A 13,368-nucleotide genomic window follows, 5' to 3' on the forward strand; every position below is an offset into this window, starting at 1 on the left:
TTTGCATATGACTAGGAGCTTTAATGGAAATGCTGAGACAAGCACAGGGGAGAGGGAGGGAGCCAGGCAGCCAGGCGGGAGAGGTGGCCTGTCCCACACGTGTATTAGAAGACAGTGGAGTAGAAGGCACAGCAAGTCCACACCAAGGGGCTCCAGGCCCATCTGTCCCTCAGAAGCCACAGGCATCCAGGCCTCTGGACCCCGGTCTTTGCCTAGGGCTGCGAGGACACAGTCCTTTAGATGCGGAGGTGGGGAGAGCTGTGGGCTAGGAGCCCTGTGCTCCCGGAAGCAGTGAAGGGACTAGCGGGAGGGGATGCGAGACGGGAAGGCGCGGTGTGGGGGCCTGTGGGGAAGCTGGGCCCCGAAGCCCTCCTTCCCCACGTCTGAGGACCCTGGGAGCTCCGGCCTGTCTCAGGAGGCTGGGACTTCTGCTGGCGTGGCGGTGTCGGTACAAAGCAGGGCGCTCAGGCGAAGCGCACGGAGCGGCTGCTGCCGCAGGTCTGGCCGCAGGGCGCACACAGGCCGGTGCTCACTGCCACGTTCCCGCTGCAGGGGGCACTGCAGACGCTGCCGGTCACGGGCCGGGAGCCCGACACGCACAGGTCCCCGCACACGACCCCGCCGCGGGAGCTGCTGACACCTGCCGGAGGGGGAGCACAGGGCTCAGTCTCCTGGCGGCCAGAGGCCCCTTCTGCTCAGATCTTCTCCCCTCTGTTTCTATCCGCTCCCCTCAACACCCTCACATGGGCACTCCTTCCTGCAGTCTTAGCCTCAAGTGTCCTTGATACACTGTTAGCCCAGGTCCTCTCTAGAGGCAGACACAGCCATGCTTCGCCTCACAACAGAGACAGGTTCTGAGAAGCACAGCATTAAATGATTTTGTCATTGTGCGAACATCATGGAGTGCACAGACACAAACCTAGATGGTGTAGCCTACTACATACCCGGGCTCTATGGCAAGAGTGGCTATATTTTATTTATTTTATTTTATTATTTCATTTCATTTCATTTCATTTTTTTGAGATGGAGTCTCTCTCTATCGCCCAGGCTGGAGTGCAGTGGCACGATCTCGGCTCACTGCAACCTCTGCCTCCCGGGTTCAAGCGATTCTCCTGCCTCAGCCTCCCTAGTAGCTGGGATTACAGGCACTCATCACCATGCCAGGCTAATTTTTAAATTTTTAGCAGAGATGGGGTTTCACCATGTTGGCTAGGCTGGTCTCAAACTCCTGACCTCAAGTGATCCACTTGCCTTGGCCTCCCAAAGTACTGGGATTACAGGCGTAAGCCACTACACCCAGGCCCCAAGGGTGTCCAGTCTTTTGGCTTCCCTGGGCCACATTGGAAGAAGAAGAATTGTCTTGGGCCACACATAAAATACACTAACACTAATGGTAGCTGATAAGCTTTAAAAAATCACATACAAAAAAATCTCATAAGTTTTAAGAAAGTTTACAAATTTGTGCTGGGCCACATTCAAAGCCGTCCTGGGCTGTATGCAGCCTTCTGGTCGCAGGTTTGACAAGTTTACTGTATAGCATAGCCGATTGCTTCTGGGCTACAAATCTGTACAGCATGTGACTGTACTGAAGACTGAAGGCAACGGTAACACCATGGTAGGTATTTGTGTATCTGAACATAGGAAAGTAGAGTAAAAATATGGTATTATAATCTAATGGGACTACTGTCCTATATTCCATCCATCCTTGACCTAAAAGTCCTTATGTGGTGCATGACTGTAGCTAATTAAGTTACTATAAGCACTCACTGCCCAACTCCGTCTTTCCTTTTAGAGTCTGCAAACTATGGTCACATGCAGGCTTCCTGTGTGTCAATCAAGTTTACTTGGAACCCAGTCATACCCCTTCCTTTAAGTATTGCCTTTGGCTGTGGCTGCTTTACATGCCAACAATGGAGTGGAGCAGTTGAGGCAGAGACTGCATGGCCCACGAGCCTAAAGTTTTTACCATCTGAAGCTTGAAGAAAAAGTTTGCCTGTCCAGAACCCCAGGCTCTTATTTCAGGACCCACAAAATGGATTACTTACAGACATTTACAGCACCAACGCCCTCACACAACCTTATAGGGAAAGCAAAAAGACAGAAATTAGTTGTGGGGAGCAAAACTGGTGAAATCTGTTAACCTGTAAATTCTCTCCTCCAATTAGCATTGAGGCACATTCCAAGTAAATAATATGCAGACATGCTCCTGGGTGTTGAAGCACTGCAGCACTGCCTGGGGGAAACTGAGGGGACACCCTCCCCACAGCTGTGGTCCTCACCTCTGCTCCTCGCCCTCCAGCAGGCGCCTGTAGGTGGCGATCTCGATGTCCAGGCCCAGCTTGGAGTTCATCACCTCCTGGTACTCCCTGATCAGGCAGGCCATGTCCTGCTTGGCCTTCTGCAGGGCGCCCTCCAGCTCGGCCAGCTTGCAGCGGGCGTCACTGAGGGCCGCCTCACCCTGCTGCTCAGACTGGGCCACCGCGGCCTCCAGCTTGGAGTTCTGGGAGGCAAGGTGGGTTATTAAGAATCTCTGTTCTGGCTTCAGGGTCAGAGACCAGGTAACCACTGACCACTGACTAGTAGAGGAAGAAGAGGCCTTATCTATTTGTTAGGTCAGGAGTTGCAAATTAGTGCTCCCAGGCGTGTTTGCACGGTGTCTTCAATTTTGGAAATTTAACACAATAATTGAAATTCCTGGCTTCTTTCAAAAGATCAGAGGATCTGGCCATACTGGACCCGCATTTCTGCATGGCCTGCCTCAGTTGGAGCTGCCTAGCCCTGCCCTTTGTGCTTTCCAGTTTGCCATAATCCCGATCATACCCAAGTGCCTTGGGAACAGCTTGCTTGCTTTGCTCATTTACCAACCCCGCTGATGTTTGAATGTACGATCACTGATCTAGAGCAACAGGCTAGAGGGGTTAAATGCCTTTCTCAAGTCTCATGGCAAACTAGTGGCAGAGCTGGTTTGAGAGCCCAGATTTCCTGCCCCTTAGACTGGTGCTATTTCCTCTGCCCCACTCTGCCCTTGGAAGCAGGAAAGCCCTTGTCACCTCATTCCCTCCATATTGCCCCAATGCCTCCATTCAGCGAGAATGGAGAACATTTTCCATGGAGGAGGCTGTCCGTCCTCATGCTGGGTGTTTGCCCTTGTCCCCACACATTGGCAAGGAGTCTAACCCAAATCCCTCTGCTGAGGGCTAACCCCACTCTCTTCCTACACTGAGGAGTGGGCTGGGCTCCCACACCTGGCATTTGGCGTTCTCCACCTCGGCTGTCAGCCTCTGGATCATGCGGTTCAGCTCGTTGATCTCCTCCTTGGTGCGGCGCAGGGTCTCCCCATGTCTGATCACCGTGGCCTTCATTTCCTCGCACTGGCGAAGTAGAGATGCTCATGAGGCTTAGGGTGGGACCTCCCATCCATTCAGGACACCACGGATGATTATGCAGTGCTCAGCCTGAGCAACCACACATGGCAGTCCTGCCCTGCCACCCCAACATCTGTAGGGACCAGAATCCCCAGAAAAGGAAGCCTATTTAATAGATACCTTGCATCCCTCCCACTGCCATGTCTAGCAAGCAGGTGTCCTGTGCCACTCACCTTGCTGCGGTACCAGGACTCGGCCTCGGCCCGGCTGCGGGTGACAATGTCGTCGTACTGTGCCTTGATCTCAGCGACGATGCAGTCCATGTTCAGGTCCCGGCTGTTGTCCAGCTTGACGACCACTGAGGTGTCTGAGATGTGCGACTGGAGAATGCGGATCTCCTGCAGGAGAGGGCGAGTGGCAAGAGCTTCTTAGACCAGAGCCCTACTCTTGGTAGCCCACCCTCATTGTCATCCCCTGTCCCCTTTCCTGGCTTCCTCACTCTCTGAAGCTCCACTCTCCCAGTTATAGTCTTCCACCTCAACCCTGGGACCCCCTCAAGACTCCTCAAGCCCAGAGTCCTGAGGCCTAGAGGACTTGGAGGTAGAGAGTCCATGTCTGAGGCCCAGTGCCTGATTTTAATCAGGACCTTCCAGCTTGAACCTTTGGGTCTAGGACCAGAGTTTACCACCTTGTGGCAATTGTCACTTTAGTAACCAGGAACACCAGCTTGCCCGGGGCATAGCAGTGGGAGGTCAAGCCACATTTCTTCACCTGCTCACGGTGAACCTGCCTGAGGTTTCTCCCCTTGTCCCACCATGGGGTCAGAAGCTGAACTGTGACAAGTCTTTTCCAGTGTCTAACTCATATCCTCCTTGCTGCCCTGCTGCTCTGTGACCCCGCACCTCCTCATACAGCCGCCTCAGGAAGTCGATCTCCTGGGTCAGGGCCTCCACATTGGCCTCCAGGTCTGATTTGCGCAAGTAGGCACAGTCCACATCCTAAAGGGGAGAAGATGGCACAGGAGTTGCACTGGGAGACAATTCAGAACCCTTGTTTTTTTCCTACACCATCAGGCTGAGCAGCTTCCCTGGAAACCCTCTGTACATGCTCATCCCAGTGCCTGGTATCATGCCGTGGCAAAGCCCCTTATGCAGTTAGTAGTAGGGTCAAGAGCAGGTTCAGGTAAGGGAAGGGGATACTGAGGTTTGCAGGCACTTCCTCTGGTACCCACTGGGATGATTCCTCTAGAATCCATGCCATGCACTACCACGAAAACTTAGGATCTAGTGTACAATGGGTAAATTCTAATGATGCCCCACCCCTCTCCGCTCTGGAGTCTCATGGAAGATAATCTAGGTCTGTGGTCAGAAAAGGGCTCAGGGCTCAACTCTGTCCCTTCCGAGTCAGTGTGACTCTGAGCAGTCCCCTTAACCTCTGCGCCTCATTTTCTCACAATAACCCCTGCTTTCCTCATAGGGAGGTGGCTGGAAGGGCCTAATGAGAGTCCAGGCACTTGTACAGAGTCAAGTCTAAGAAGCAAGGAATGACGGTCACTGTCCCTGCCCGCAGTTCTGAGTTGTTGCTGGCTTGAGGATGCAGCCATTGTCTACAATTCACATGCTGTTTCACTCACAAATATTTATAGGGTGCCTACTCTATGCCAGGTGCAGGGCTGAAGGAGGTGAAAAGCCGGTGGCTATATGGGAGCAACCTCAGATGGGGGAGAATATTGCACTGCCTGAAGCAGGCAGTATATTCTGTTGCCAGAGGCACCCAGGGAGCACTGGAGCACTGTGGAAAGGAATAGAAAGAAGCTGGGCTGTGTGATTCTAAGGGAGTCCCTCCACCTCTCTGAACTACAGAGAGCCTGATTTTAGTCAAGGCCTCCTAGCTCAAACCTTTGGGTCTAGGACCCTTCTGTCTCTGGCCTCAGTTCTGAGTTAGGGGACAAGGATTCTGGGGTCACTCACCTTCTTCAAGGCCACAAATTCATTCTCAGCAGTGGCCCTTAGTGCCACCTCTTCTTCATACCTGGGGACAAAACACACAAGGCTCAGATCTGGGGAGGAAAAAAATGGGAATGAAGGCACAGGCAAACACATTCCAGGAACTGGATCTTTTGGAGGTGGTCGCAAGAATCAAAAAAGTGTTGGACCAAAGGGAACTTGTCCATTCTTTTCTTCTGGGCATTCAAACCAACCCATGTGACTCAAAGCTCTTTCTATTTCAGAGACTCTCATTCCTGACATGGGTCAGGGTGGGGGTTCTGCACATTTTCAAAGACCTCTTCTCTGTTTCTGGGCTGTAACTCCTTGCCGGTGGTGGGGGGGCAGGAACCCTGCCCAGTTCTGGAATCTCTCCTTTCTCCTCCTTCTTACTTCCTTACTCCTTTCCCACTCAGGGCCCAACATCGCACCTACAACATTGAGTAGATGATCAATAAAATGTTTGATGAATTAATGAAATAAATACATAATGATGAAGTAACTGGAGCAGTTCAGAATCTCCAATGTTTAAACTCCCAGCCTAGGAAAGAAATTCCCCACACCCCACAGGATTATTGTACTATTTTCTTCCTGTTGGGAAGTTCCTCTGGCAGTCTAACCCAAATGTATCATACTTTGACTCAATCCCATTTAGTTTCTCCAAACCCTCCTCCCACTGCACTCACTTCTTCTTGTAACCCTCCAGCACCTCCTGCACGTGGTTGAGCTCTGAGGCCAGCCTCCCACTGTCGGCCTCCACGCACTCGGCCTCCCGCCGCAGAGTTGTAATGTAGCCCTCAAACAGGGGCTCCAGGTTGCTCTCACAGCACTCACGGTTCTGGAAGAACTGCAGCTTTGTCTCCAGCAGTTTGTTCTGCTGCTCCAGGAAGCGCACCTGGTGTGGAAGTGGGAGAAAAGTCAGTGGGAGGAGTCAATATCCCCAGCCCTCCTTGGGGAACAGCCAGAGGCAAGACAGAACTGGCAGTGAGATGTGCAGAGGCAAGGGGTAGACCACATGGCCCCTGCTGGCCTCTTCTGTCCTGAGGATGCAGCGGGAGAATCCTTGTTTCATAATTGCTTATTCGGGCCTAAGTGAGGGTCTGTCCAGGTGGGCCTGGATGGGATGAGTGAGAAACTGAGAGGCCTGTGGGCTGTGCTGGGTTACTGTCAGGCTAGGGGGAGACAGATGGGGGTAGGGGGTAGTGACAATTAGGGAAGACTTCCTGGAGGAAAGGAATGCAGAGCAGTGTTGGGAGGGATAGAGTAGGGAGAATGCCTTGCACTATAAGCTCCCTCAGGGCAGGGCCTATGGCTTATTTATTGATGTCCTTATAGCCAGCCCTTGGCTTGGTGGACGTTTGATTGAACAGGTGGTCAAGGTGGGAAGGGCTTCCTAGCTGGGGAGGTCAAAGAGGCTAGGCTTCTACCAAGCAGGATGCCTGGGGCCTCAAGAGGCATCCAGGAGTGCAGGGCGTGGTCCTAGGTGGCCTAAACTCTTATGTTGGACACTGTGTCATATGTCTCTGGGGGCCAGACAGGTAATGTGAATGGGGGGAGGTTTTGGAAAACAGGGAGGGTGGGGACCCTAGGGAAGTGAGGCTTGTACACTTTTCCTGGATTTCACTGAAACGGGAGGAACACATGGCAACAATACATTGTGCTGGCCAGAAAGGATGTCAGCAAACAAACTAGGGACCTTGGCCTCCAGTTTTCCGCTTCTCATACATTTGAGCTGGAGCTGAGATGTCTCCCTGCCTTTAAGCCCTGGGGTCCTTTTCATCCAGCTCCATGAGTGCAGCTGGGAATTCCCAGGTTGGAACTTGCAGACATGGGGAGCAGGGACTGCTGATATTACATGGGATAATTTTAGGTGGTCTTGGCTATGGGGTCTCATGGCTGCCTTGGGCCCTATCTTTCCTTTCAGAGTCATGAGCAGCTCACACGCTGCACCACACACAGCCCTGGTGAGGAAGCCACTGGGGTGGAGAAGGGAAGCCTCTGCCCAGTGCCACACAGTGCGTCAGTAGAGGAACTGAGCACGGAGGCCAGGTCGCCTGCTCCTGGGCCAGTGTTCATTCCATGAACCACTTCTTGGTTACCTCTCCAGGGTGCAGTGCCTGTTGAGGTGAACCAGCCCCTTCTAGAGGGAGTGGGGCAGCTGGGGTCCCAAGCTGTGGACCTTCTAGCCCAGGGTCTGGAGAGTTGGAGAGGGCCTGGGCTTAGAACCCTGCTTGGGCACCCACTCTCTGTGGGCCCTTGGACCAGCCCTTCAACCTCTCTCTGCCTCCTTTTTCTTCTATGTACACTCAAGGCTGACTTCAGGATTTTGCCATCCCTTATACTATTTTACTCCTAATTTGCCTATAGGTTGATTCAATTAACATTTACACGTATCAGGTTAAAAGAGTAACTTCATATTACCACTGGAGATGTAAAACCGTCATCACTAGGCATACATAAAGGGAAATTACAGAACATTAAATTCTAGCAGAAACAGTTGTCCCAGACAGTTCTGAAGCCAGGGCTTGCTCTCTTTATTAGAAGCAGGAGGGAAGCAAGTATTAGAGAGATGCTAAAGACATTAGCATCCAATGAGATTTTTTTCCCACCTAATCTTAAGGATTGAAACAGACATTAAAGAAGATGTATTTTCTTACCAGATGTTTCAGTGTTATTTAATACGATGGGCCGGCACCGCCTAAAATTATATAAAATATCAGCCGTCCTCATTCCCCATTTCTAGAGAGACCACTCTGGGAATTTCCATCTCCTCCCAGGACCGCCAGGTTCAGGAAGGGTATGATCCAGGACACCCACCTTGTCGATGAAGGCCGCAAACCTGCTGTTGAGGCACTTGATCTGCTCCTTCTCCTCCTGCTTCACGCACTGCGCGTTGGGGTCGATCTCCAGGTTGAGGGGCGTGAGGAGGCTCTCGTTGACCGACACGGTGGTGATGCATGGGGGGCTGGGTCCGCACACGCCCCCAGAGCGGTAGCCGAAGCTGCGTCCGCAGGAGCCGGCGCGGAAGCCGCCGCACACGCTGCGGCTGCCGAAGCCCCCGGAGAGGCCGCGGTAGCAGGAGACGCCGCGGTAGGGGGCGGCGGTGATGCAGCAGCGGCCGGGCCGGGGCCCGCAGGCCGAGATGCAGCTGAAGGCGCGGACCCCGCAGGGGGTGCTCAGGCGGGAGGAGAGGCAGGACATGGTGCGGCGGCAGCAGGAGCGGGCGGCTGGACCCCAAGCCCGCGCTGCGCCTTATATGAGGGAGCTCGCGGCCAAGGCGTTTACGAGCTTGGAGGGCTCGGCCCTTGCGCCTCGCGGAGCCGGGAATCAAAGCGGGCCGGGCCGCCCGGCCGCCTCCATAAAACGGCGTTCACCTCCCGCCCGAGCTTTATGGGGCCAGGAAGCGCCTGGTTAGCTCCGCTGCCCATGCGCTGCGGGCAGTGCGAGTGGAACCCCTCTGCCTGTCCACCCCTCCACCGGGACTCGGAGCGTTGCCTTCTTGGATCCGGCCCCAGCTTCTGTCCCAGTCTCATAGCCCTGGTCCCCTGCCAGCGGGGTTATCTGACATCTCTGCACGGTGTGCGGGGCGAGTGTATGAGTGTGTCGAGAGGGTAGGGCCTCTGAAGTCAGTCCCACAGGTTCATGTCATGACCTTGGGCAACTGAATAACCTTCCTAAGCTTCAATTTCTCACAGGCAAAATAGTGATAATAATAGTAAGCACTGACAGTTGTTGCCAGGATCTAATGAGATAATGACCAGAAAGCATTTAGGGCCCTGCCTATCACTTAATAAGAACTCTGTAAATGTTAGTTTATTTATTCATTATTTGTTCTGTGTATTCTATTGTTAATTTATCATTTCATCCTGTGTCCCTTTGGGCAAAACCTTTCTCTTCTCTTCTATCGCAGGACTCAGCTCATACCTCCTCTTCCTGTAAGCGTCCCTCCTTCCTGTACCCCTCTCTACTCTGCTTGGGTGAGGGGAAGGGAGTTGTACTCATGGAGTGCCCGCAATGTGCCTAATACTGTGCTGAGGCCTTTTTATGCTACATTATTTCCTCTAGCTCCCAGGGCGTCCTTCTGAGGTTGGTATTATTGTGCCCATTTACCTGATTGGGAAGGTGTGAGCTCAGGGTGGTCCAGTGACTTGTTTAAGGTCATACATAGAAGGATCCATAGAGGGGCAGAGTCAGAATCTGAAAGGCGACCCCTCCTCCAAGCCCTCCTCCACCCTGGTCTTACCCAGGGTCTGAATCTTTGGGGGCTGAGTGAGGGTGGAGTTTTTGTTGGTGGCAGGAGCACAGACTGCTAGGCTTTGGGCCCTTGGGGAAATCTTTCTGATCCAAGGCCTTCCCCTCAACTGAGGCTTGGTCATGGCCACCAACTCTAGAAGGCCATAATCCATTATAAAGGAGGTTAATTATGTGTCCAATTATTGGCAGAGGAAACCAGGAGTGTGCACTCAGCAGCCAGCATTAAAGAGAAGCATGCAAATCACCCTCAGCTTCCTTTGCTTTTAAATACGAGTTATTATTGTGAAAGCAGTAATTAAGTCTTAGAACTCCAGAGGTCATCACAGCCAGTCCTGGCTTTAAGCTGCCTGGCATCTCATTTCCTCTTACCCCTTTTCCTGTCTTTTCCGCACTCTCATGGGCTTGGATTCCTTTGGCCCAGGCTTGGTCTGTTTTGCAGCAGTTTAAAGCCAACCTTAGTTCAGTCCTCTATAGAAGTTGGATCCCAACTCCGCAGGCTTGTGCCCTTGCCCCAGCTTCAGCTGGGAGTCAGTGTAAGAATTAAAGAAAGAAGAAAGAAACATGAAAGGTGGCTTGCCAGTCAAGACAGGTTTATTTTAGAGAAAACAAGCCTGAGAGGGGTGTCTGGCCAAGTTAGGTCAGAGGCACACTCTCTAAGACTAATAGTTTTTTTTTTTTTTTTTTTTTTTTTAAGGATTCAGGGTGGGAGAGTTTATAAGAGGCTTGGACTACTTCTGTGTCTTTGTTGTGCTTATCTGGGAGGGGGAGGTGTGTGTCTGTTCCCAAACATCTTTCTGCAGCTTCAGGCATATCCCCTGAGTCTGCTTTTAGCTTCTCTAGCTTAGTGCACCTGAAGGGAAAGGAATGTGCTTATTAAGGCCCACTGTTTTACTGGGGCCCATTGTATGAGGGTGAAGTTTGGCGGTTACCCACGAGACTTTCCTCCTGCTTCCCTCTGTGCCTGAGCTGTCTTATCTGTGTTTTAGTGCCTGCTCCTTCTGTCTGCTTGTAGTTAGAAGAGAAGTGATTTCCTTGAAATGCATGAGGCTAGAAAGGGAGCTGGAACTTAAAGTGACGGTGTTTGTCCAAGATGACGGTGCGCCTGCTGTGTCAGTCACCAGCTGTGTGACTAATGCTTAGCTTCAGGATTATGTATTTTGATTCCAATTTTCTTTTGAGAATAAGTAGTATTGGAGGAGTGTTCCCTTGGTGTCTCCCGGACGAGAGGAAACGAGAGGATACGGACTTACCCTGAAGCATGGAGGATTTAAATTAGACTTATGAAGGCACTTACATGATTCTTGCTTGGATCCCTTTCTGGGTTCTGGTGGGTGGATAGCCTGGACTTTCTATGCTATTACAATCAATGAGGATGCTAATAATCAGCCTTTGTCCACACAGATAATTACGTGCTTTTAAAATCCAGAGAAACAGAAGAGCTGCAGGCTACATTGTTCCCGCTAAGCAAACAATGTGAAGGGGCTGGAAGGGAGAGGTTTTACATCTAGATCACAGTGGTCTTCTACAATGTTAGTGCTAATCCCTGGCCCAGCCTCAGGGAAACATGATCCCTTGTGGTCTTTTATTATTCTTGGAACTCAGGGGAGAGAAACGGGCTGAAGCTTGAGAAATTTCAGAAACAATTAAGGACATACTTCTTCATAGAGAGGGTTGGTTGTCACAAGTGCCAGGGAAGAGGAGGGCTTCTTCGTTGTCAGCCAGATCTTCTAGAAAACACCCCCCCAGCCCCTTTTGTCACCAATATACCAGTCTATCAGTGAAAAGCTAGTGTTCTGTTTGGGTTATCATGCCTTTTCTTTAACCTCCCAGTGAGTCCCAGGGGCCAGTTCAAGGCAGGAAGAAAACATCTACTAAATACCCATCAGGAACCAGGCTCAGAGCATGAAGGAGAGACTGGAGTCCTCAGACAGCACAGGCATGCATACAGAGGACCCTAGTGCAAAGTCGCAGGGGGTCTGGCTATAGTGGAGCAACACCATGCCATGGGAGCTTGGGACCAGGGGTCAGAGCAAGGTCCTTGGAGATGACACTTTGGTTTGGCCTGGAGAAGGTGAGGACTTGAAAGTGCTGAGATGAGAGAGGGGAGGATTCCGGCAGAGGGACTGGTGTAAGCAAAGACACAAAGCGAGGGAGGCCAGCGGATGTGAAGGGAATAGTGGGTCATCTGCTTTGGCTGAAAAATAGGGGTTGGCAAGGGCAGGGGGAAGGAGTCTGGCTGAGGCTGCACGGTGGATATGGTGGATGGGCAGGGTGGGCTTAGAATATCAAGTGAAGTGCTGGAGGTTCTTGACCTGCAGAGGGTCATGCTCAGAGGTGTGTGAGTGAACGGGACATGGGGATAGTACACAGAGAGTGTATATGTGTAAAAGTGTGTGCGTGTGCACATGCACGTGTGTGTTCTTCTGGTAACTTCGTTATGAAACATCTTGAACACCAGTGTGTCCATTTCAGAAATACATTTCTTCATTCTTTATGGTATAGTGATCAAAAGTGTGTCTGGAATCAGACACACCTGGGCTCTGCCACTTACAATGTGAGTGAAAACTTGCACACAACCTCTCTGAGCCTCTGTTTCTTTTGCATCTAGAATTGAGGTAATAGAACTTGCCAGAGACATGGCAAGGATCAGGTGAGGTATGTGTAAAGCACTAGCATGCTGCCTACTGTATAGTAAGTGGTCTGTACATTCTAGTTACTGTTGGGTACTGTTGTTATTTCACTGCCCTGGTCACCATCCAGAGCCCCCCAGCCCCTGCCCTGCTCTTTCAGGTCTGGGGGCTGTGGCTTCCTACACACTGATGCTCTCCTGGCTGGAGACCTCCACTCCCATGTCTCAGTTAGGTTCCTTGGGCCTGTCTGAAAGCTGATGAGAGAAGCTCTCTTGAGGAGTACCTCTGATAAAGAGGGAGCCTTTGCAAGAGACTGGAGAGCGTGGCCCTGTGCTTCTGGTGGAGTTGAGGGAGACACTGTCGAGTCGGGGTGAGAAATATTAAAGGCACATGGGAAGGAAGGGAGGTGGGTGGGCAGGCAGAGGGATCCAGATACTCGGAACCCTCAAACCAGATGCTTACACATATCCACCCATGCTGGGGTCTGTCCCACAGACCCTGACCCAATGATGGATGAATAACTTGCACTGACGCAGATATTATGCTTGTCGGTCGACTGAGAGTCCGGGTGGCTTACAGATTCCCTGGAGAGTGCTGTAAACAGTTGCAACCATGGCCTAGACTAGCCAGCGAGACTAGCATTTATTCAGTAAAGATTAATTGACAAAGGCTTGAGTCAACACCACTAGAGGGTAATTGACATTGTGAACCTCCCAGTAGAAAGCCATTAAGCACCCTTGTAGATCAAAGGTTAGTCTTAGGACCACATGAGTAAACAAGCCAGTTAGATAAACTCCCCCACATTCCTTTGTATTTACTTTTAATCTATTTAATTTAAGGTAAAGGGACTAGACTGCCTTCAGCCAGATTGATTACTGAAGTTATGCCAACTCTCAGGCCTTCCAAGAGGCTTTGTGGCTATTATAACTAACATTTTTCCCATCAGCCTGACTGAACCCCCACATACCCACTTCGTGGCTCCTGTGGCAAGAAGAGCTGGATAAAACTTTTTTGGTTGTGTGGTTGACTCTTCCATGTTTTGGTAGAGGGAGACACAATCTCCTACTGGCTATGATAGGAGGCAGGTGTCACAGGCTGCCTTTAGGACTCAACCCTGGGGCCCTGCCTGGGGAG

The 13,368-nt window shown here is 51.5% G+C and overlaps 2 protein-coding genes across 2 annotated transcripts in view; one reads left to right on the forward strand and one right to left on the reverse strand.

Annotated features, from left to right (window-relative positions):
* LOC101026125 (keratin, type II cuticular Hb1-like) lies at window positions 1-8,922 on the reverse strand. The gene is made up of 9 exons (XM_003906413.5): window positions 8,168-8,922; window positions 6,037-6,245; window positions 5,336-5,396; window positions 4,268-4,363; window positions 3,599-3,763; window positions 3,246-3,371; window positions 2,280-2,500; window positions 2,046-2,077; window positions 1-640 (listed from the first exon to the last, which is right to left on the reverse strand). The coding sequence occupies exons 1-9, from the start codon at window positions 8,549-8,551 to the stop codon at window positions 465-467; spliced, it is 1,470 nt and encodes a 489-aa protein (XP_003906462.1). The 5' UTR covers window positions 8,552-8,922; the 3' UTR covers window positions 1-464.
* LOC100999494 (keratin, type II cuticular Hb1-like) overlaps window positions 8,777-13,368 on the forward strand; it is a 19,668-nt gene continuing 15,076 nt past the window's right edge. Inside the window, 1 exon segment of the mRNA XM_031650176.1 lies at window positions 8,777-8,942. Coding sequence (XP_031506036.1) covers window positions 8,777-8,942 — 166 coding nt within the window.

This window comes from Papio anubis, chromosome 9 (genome assembly GCF_008728515.1).
Source record: "Papio anubis isolate 15944 chromosome 9, Panubis1.0, whole genome shotgun sequence".
Lineage (NCBI taxonomy): Eukaryota > Metazoa > Chordata > Mammalia > Primates > Cercopithecidae > Papio > Papio anubis.

Excerpts from the sequence above, each read along its gene's own strand:
- LOC101026125 (XM_003906413.5), bottom strand. The coding sequence starts at position 8,551 with ATGTCCTGCCTCTCCTCCCGCCTGAGCACCCCCTGCGGGGTCCGCGCC. Across the intron at positions 3,764-4,267 it reads TGAGGCGGCTGTATGAGGAG|GAGATCCGCATTCTCCAGTC; the intron begins GTGCGGGGTCAC and ends CCTCTCCTGCAG. Across the intron at positions 2,078-2,279 it reads CTGGAGGGCGAGGAGCAGAG|GTTGTGTGAGGGCGTTGGTG; the intron begins GTGAGGACCACA and ends TTTCCCTATAAG.